Below are 6,989 nucleotides of genomic sequence, written 5' to 3'. Positions count from 1 at the left end.
ATCATTAACTCCATTGGTAGATAATTTCCAAAGTTAAAATTTTAATTGTGCATGTAAATGAACAAAGTACCTTACATACATAAAGAGCAGAAAATATTTTATACATTTTAAATAACTTTAAAACCCATCTTCCTCTACCAGTCTTTTGTGGTCTCAATTCCTACTTAAAAATGTACTGCCACCCTGGCCAATGTAGCTCAGTGGTTGAGTATTGACCTATGAACCAGGAAGACATGGATCAGGGCACATGCCTGGGTTGCAGGCTTGACCCCCAGTAGGGGGTGTGCAACGGTTCTCTCTCATCATCGATGTTTCTATCCTTCACTCCTTCTCCCTTCCTCACTCTGAAATCAATAAAAACATTTAAAAAAAAAACAAAAACACCACAATGTATTTCCAGCCATCACTGTCCCAGGAGCCCTAGTTACAAACCTTTAAGAAAATATGCATAAAGCCCTTCTTCTCAAAGTACACATTTTTGTATTTTTTTTAAAAAAAGGAGAATATAAGAAAATACCCATGTACCTACCTATTTTTGCAAAAAGGAAACGCAGGAAAAATAAACCAGAAATCTAGGATATTGGTTACTGACAAGAGATATGTGGGAATGGGGTACAAGGGATGGGATAGGGGTTGGTGATATTTCTGAGTATACTTTTCTGTATATAGTTTTTAACTTCTGGAAGCATATTAATGTTTTCCATAATCAAAAATAGTAAAATAAAATAAACAAGGATGAGAAAAAAACTAGAGCAGAATACAAATGAATCCAAATGTATTTAAAGAAAAACCATTTAACCACTCTGAACAAAACTTGAGCACAATACTCTGACCTACATACCTGCAGTTTAAAGATAAAATACTGCAAACAAACACTGAACTCTAGGAAAAGATTTTGTTTTTCACAGCTATATAAGTAAAAAAAATTACTTTCTTTATATTAGTGGGTAGAATAAATGAGTTAATAGATGGAGGATAAGAGGATCTCACAATCTCACTGTCAGAAGAGATTACAAGTATGGGAAAAGGAGGCAAGAATGAAGTATTAAGATAAAATGAAATTGGACAGAGTGTGAACTCATGGCTTTTAATTTATAGACATGTGGATAAGCATAAAAATTGAGGATATTTTTGTGTGTGTGTTTGTGTGGTGTGTGTGAGTTTGTGTGGTGTGTGTGTGACACATAAATAAAACCAAGGTCTGCATACAAACTCACAGCCTCCTCATTCTAGGTATAGTCCCATATAATAATCTGGATAGCCGAGGCAGACCACAACATTCCCCATTTTTCTTTACTTTTTAAAGGAAAAAGTGCTCAGAGGACCAAGGTCATTCTCAGACAGGCCTGCTTCACCCAAGGTTGGATATCAATTCTCACATTATAAAATCACTTCATTCCCAACAGATGACATGATGGCCCATAGGTAGGCAGCACCATTCTTCCTAACCTCTGTATTCTCAATCTGTTAGTACAGTGCTTGGCACAAAGTAGGCCATCAAAATATGCTTTTCCTTGTAAACTGACAGAACAGCCCCTAAGCAGCCAGACTGACACTCTTCTTCAAGTTTCTTAAGACATGAAGACAGGCATTGGATTTTACAGCCAGACAGCGTGTTTCAAAAAGAACTACTCTATATGCCAATAATCTAAACCTAGATTATAGTCTGGTGTAAAATACAAAATTGTGAATAAAGGAGGCTCTTCTGTGTTCAGGGACAGTAGGCAGTAAGTAAAAACTTTATCCAACTAGAAAAGTCTCAGACGATCAGCAAAACGTCTTCAAAGGGACCACGCTTTTGAGGGCGAGAACCTTGCCTACATTCAGCACTGAAGACCCAGGGCCTCACACTGGCCTGGAACATAGGGGCATCGAAATCTGCTGAATGACTGAAAGAGAAGGACCCATATCATCTGTAATTACTCAGACATCCAAAAAGCCTCAAGTGACTCACCAAACATTACTGGTGCTCACAAAGAACTCAGAGGTGTTGCGGGAGGAAAAATGCCTATCGATTACTTCCTGTACTGAAAAACAACAAAAATAGCCTGTATTTTTCATCTTTCCCATCTTTATCACTCTTAGCAAATTACAACTCATATAACGAAGAAAAATATATTATTACATTCTAAAAGAGAACCAGTGTTGTAAGTGAAAGCTTACAAAAAGGTTGTCACTGTGCAGTACACAAAAAGATGAAGTCACCAAACATATTAAGTAAAGACTATACCTACCTGCAACATATCATCGACCATAGTTAATATGTACTGAACTGTCTGTTCTTTGGAGATATGAGTCATCAGGTTTATAAATGTTTTAGCACACTAGAAAAAATGAAATCAATGTTAATTATCGTCTTCAACTACAAACACAACATATTAATGAAATTTCAGTATAACATGGGGTGGGCAAAAGAATGTTTATATTTGTTTGTATGGTAAATAATAAAATAATAATACAAGAATAAACTCTGTGTTTCACATCTTCACAACTTTAAACCTACTTTTGCCAACCCCCTGTATTTTGCTTGTCTAAATTAGGGTAAAAAAGCTATTCACTAACAGATTTCAATTACAAAAGCTGTATACCTTTTATAAATATTATGATGAGTTATAGGAAACCCATACTATGAATTGCATCAGATTTTTACTCATTTCTAGCGATAAATTTCAAAATGTTTACCATTTTTAAATAGACAGGCCTAGCCACTATCAACTCTTGATTACCCAAGACAACATAAAGATTAAGTTATGTAGACAACTAAATATTATTATTTTGGTGTTTACTAGGAAGCAGAACAACAAAGGTGCTGGGAATTGGAATCAGAAGGCTTTGACCTTTCTCCATTCTTCAAGTTATCAACTATGTAACAACCTCTCTGGAATTCAACAAAAACTGGTACCAACAGCCCTGGCCAATTGGCTCAATGGATAGAGTGTCAGCTTGCGGACTGAAGGGTCCAGGGCACTGCACCTCGGCTGCAGGCTCCAGCCCGGGTTGGGGTGCGTATGGGAGGCAACCAATCGATGTGTCTTTCTCACATTGATCTCTCTCTCTCTCTCTCTCTCTCTCTCTCTCTCTTTCTCTCTCTCTCTTCCCCTCTCTTCCACTCTCTCTAAATATCAATGGAAAAATATCCTCAGGTGAGGATTAACCAAAAAATAAATAAATAAATAAAACTGGTACCAACAATACGTTCCTTCCCAAACTTCCCAGAAATTTGTATAACAAATTGTTGTGAGAATCAGACTGAGTTGTATATGCACTTCTTCAGCCAATCAAGGTCCCATATCAGAAAATCTGATGGATTGTGGAATTGTTTATTATTCTAGTGAGAATACAAAGTAAAAATTTTTTCTACAAAAAAAGTTCAGGAACTTTAAAAGTATCATATACTTTGAAACAGTAATTTCCCTTCTAGAAATCTATTCTAAGAAGATTTTCAGAAATGCAGAAAATGATAAAAGAATAAACATATTCAATATAACACTTGTTCCAAAATTAACAAAGAAAACTGGAAGTTACTCAAAAACTTTTCCAATAAAAAAGGATCTGTAGTTAAAATACGATGTGTACCTTCAATGGAATATCACGTACTCATTAAAAAACATTTCTAGAATTTTTAATGACATGGGGAAGTTTTCACGATATAATGTTTACATCAATCACCTGGCTGCCTTCACTTTGAAGCATTTCTTGCTTCTCCTCAGGACTTCTTTTCATTTCAAACCTTTGAATGAATTCACAATCTTCAGAAGAAATCATCTGTCCCCTAGAAAGTAAGAACAAGTTGTTTTTGTTCAGTAAGAGTTGAATAGCCCCTATGAGGAATTTCAGTCTTTCTCCTCTCTCCTTAGTAGTAAACATGAGGGTTGACACATGGGCCCAGCTCCACCACTTACCGATCACAATCATGTGCCCTCTCTGGGAGTGAGTTAATTTACCTGCAAAATGGCAACAATAACCACATGGCTTTTAAGGGGTTGAACTGCAGAAGAAATTACACAATTTACATGCGGTGGTTGGTACAATGCCTGGCCCATAGTAATAACTTAGAAACATGCCACCTCTTCGCACTAACCAAAGCCTTACCTTTAGTCCCCTCCCAAGCCAAACAATTTACTTGGCCTTCTAATTCATCAAGACTAAAGATACTTTATATACATTTCTACCATAATTTTCTCCAGCAAACTCAGGAAAATGTGATCCTCCTCCTCTGGGAAAAAAAATAACTTTTCCATCCTGACCCTTGTCCTCCAGCAATCACCCTACACTATCCTGTGTCCTCCTACTTTCAGGAGTCCCTTCTTCAATGGACCTTTACTCTTCAAGGTGTGCATTGATGTTTCTATCTCTCTCTTCCTCTCCCTTCCTCTCTGAAATCAATACAAACATATTTTTTAAAAATTTTGTGAAACAGTATGTTACTTACCAAGTATGTTACTCTCATTTCCAAACACTCACCTCCACCACTTTCCAACAAGTACTCTGCTCATTCATGATTGAATCAGCCAATATTAACTGGCAGCCTACTATGTGCCTAATACCTTTAATAACAGGCAACATAGTAATAAATCAGACATCCCTCTTTGTGCTTGCATTCCAGTGGGGAAAATATACAAAGACAAAAATAAATACTTTTTTTAAAAAAATACACACACACACACACACACAATCATAATGCCAGAATTGTAAACACTATGAAAAAAACTAAGGCCGGTAAGAAGCTAGAAAATAACATACTTTAGTTGCATTTCAGAGAAGGCCTTTCTGAAGTCACCGGCACAGACAACTGAATGAACTGACTTAATGAGCCAAGAATCTTGGGAGGAACTTCAGAGAGACAGAGTGCCAGTCCAAAGAGCTTGGGGCAGCAATTAGCTGGCTGTGTGAACAAGAGCAAGAACGGCAGGGTAAGCTAGAGGGTTTGAGCAGTGTGACCTGATCTCATTAATATTTTTGAAATGACTCTCAGCTCACACCTTTGTAAAGCACTGCTGCTTTGGGAGAACAGTTGAAGCAGAGCCACCCACCCGGTGAACTCTAACAAGAGAGCACATGAGACGTGATGACAGCCTGCACGAGGGCGGCAGCAGTGGAACGAGAGAAAGATGGTCAGATCCGGGACGTGTTTTGGATGTACAACTAAATGAATTTGTTAATGTATGGGATGTGGGTTGTTAGGAAAACAGAAGAGTCAAGATGACTCCTAGGTTTCTGACCTACGAAACAGGTGAATGCAGGTGCCACAAACTGGCCCGCAGCAGCCTGCAGGGAGCCACGCCAAACTCCGACAGCCCCCAGCACTGCAAGTTCCTCCAAGTCTCAGCTTCCTGCCTGGGTTTCCTCCAAGCAGGCCCCAGCTCCTCTGCTCAGACAACTCCTACAAGTGTCTTGATGTGTTCTGTGAAGACGTCACCACTGCTCCCAGGCCATTACGTGTTCCCCCTTTTCTTGTGTGAGAAAACTTTATATCTCTCCACTGTAATGCTTACCACATTTATTATTTAATTTTTTAGTTAAAAGTTTGTTTCTTTATTAAACTTTAACATGAAGAGGAAGGACAATATTTTATGATTCTCCTATTCTCAGGATATAGTTTTACTGGATTCCAGTTTGACTGGAATACAGCCACACCTATTCCTTTATCAGTCAAACCTCAGTTCTCAAACATCTCCATTCTCGAACAACTCAGTTCTCAACCAACTTGTTCATGGAAAAATGTCTCGGTTGTTGAACAAAACTTCGGTTCTCAACCCACCAACCCTCCGGTGACAAAGAAGAGAATGCATGAATATGAGTCAGTTTACTGCTACACCTCATGTTGCTAAAATCTCAGGAAATTGTCCTGTGAATATTTTCATGGTTTTTGCTTTTGTTGCTGTTTATTATTAAATATAGTAAATCACCATGGGTCCTAAGAAGGTTAAGTTATAGCAGCGAAGTGAAAAGGAAAGTTGTGAGAATGATAGAGCTTTAAAAGAAGTAATTGTGCCCTAACCAGTTTGGCTCAGTGGATAGAGCATCAGCCTGCGGACTGAAGGGTCCCAGGTTCAATTCCAGTCAAGGGCATGTACCTTGGTTGCGGGTACATCCCCATGTGCAGGAGGCAGCTGATCAATGTTTCTAACTCTCTATCCCTCTCCCTTCTTCTCTGTAAAAAAAATCAATAAAGTATTAAAAAAAAAGAAGTGATTGCAAAATATGATAGAAGTGTCCATGTGTCTGATCTGGCTACTAAGTATGGCAAGGTAAAATCTATGATTAGCACAATTTTAAAACATAAAGAGGCCATCAGGAGTGCTGATTTTGCTAAGGGTGTGAAAGTGCTCACGAAACAACAATCACAGGCAATTTAAGAGGTATAAAAATTGTTGTTGATTTGGATAAATGAAAAGCCGTTAGCCAGTGATAGCATTTCAAAGGCAATGATATGTGAAAAGGCAAAGATGCTGCATACATACCTCCTGAAAGACACCCCTGAAACGAGTGCTGAAAGTGATTGGTTTAAGGCCAATAAATGTAAGAAAAGAGGTGGCATTCATGGTGTAGTGAGGCATGGGGAGGCTGCCAGTTCTAACAAAGTAGCTGCTGCTAATTTCATGACAGAATTTCAAGAATATGCAGAGGGAGAAACTAAGATGGCGGCAGAGATAAACACCGGGAAGTTGATGCCGCTCACAACAATTGATTAATACCTCAGAAAAACAATACGGACATCATCCAGAACCACAGGAAGCCTGGCTGACTGTAAATTCTACAACTAGAAGGAAAGAAAAGCACACTGAGAGCAAGAGAAGCTGCAGAAGAGAAGCGCAGAGGTAGAGGGCTCGCGCGCGCGGAAAGGGGCTGGCACCTGAGGACGCGGCGGTCTTTTTGAATCCGGAGGGAGTCACAAGCTCCCGACGGCTCTGAACTCCGGTTCCGGGAAGTCTCTGGGGACCCAGGACTCATGCGGGGAGAAACTGGACTGTCTGGCAGCAGGCGAT

The 6,989-nt window shown here is 39.0% G+C and overlaps 1 protein-coding gene across 3 annotated transcripts in view; it reads right to left on the bottom strand.

Annotated features, from left to right (window-relative positions):
* ATP6V1H (ATPase, H+ transporting, lysosomal 50/57kDa, V1 subunit H) overlaps window positions 1–6,989 on the bottom strand; it is a 78,351-nt gene that overhangs the window by 64,693 nt on the left and 6,669 nt on the right. For all 3 annotated transcript variants that reach the window (XM_006769082.2, XM_015567444.1, XM_006769083.2), the window contains exons 2-3: window positions 3,670–3,772; window positions 2,235–2,324 (exon numbers count right to left, since the gene is read on the bottom strand). In XM_006769082.2, coding sequence (XP_006769145.1) covers window positions 2,235–2,324; window positions 3,670–3,772 — 193 coding nt within the window. The remainder of the gene's footprint in view (window positions 1–2,234; window positions 2,325–3,669; window positions 3,773–6,989) is intronic.

The sequence above is a fragment of the Myotis davidii genome, unplaced genomic scaffold, assembly GCF_000327345.1.
Source record: "Myotis davidii unplaced genomic scaffold, ASM32734v1 scaffold1, whole genome shotgun sequence".
NCBI classification, from domain to species: Eukaryota; Metazoa; Chordata; class Mammalia; order Chiroptera; family Vespertilionidae; genus Myotis; species Myotis davidii.
Note: the sequence above shows the minus strand (reverse complement) of the source record. Positions and strands in the feature narration are given on the sequence as shown.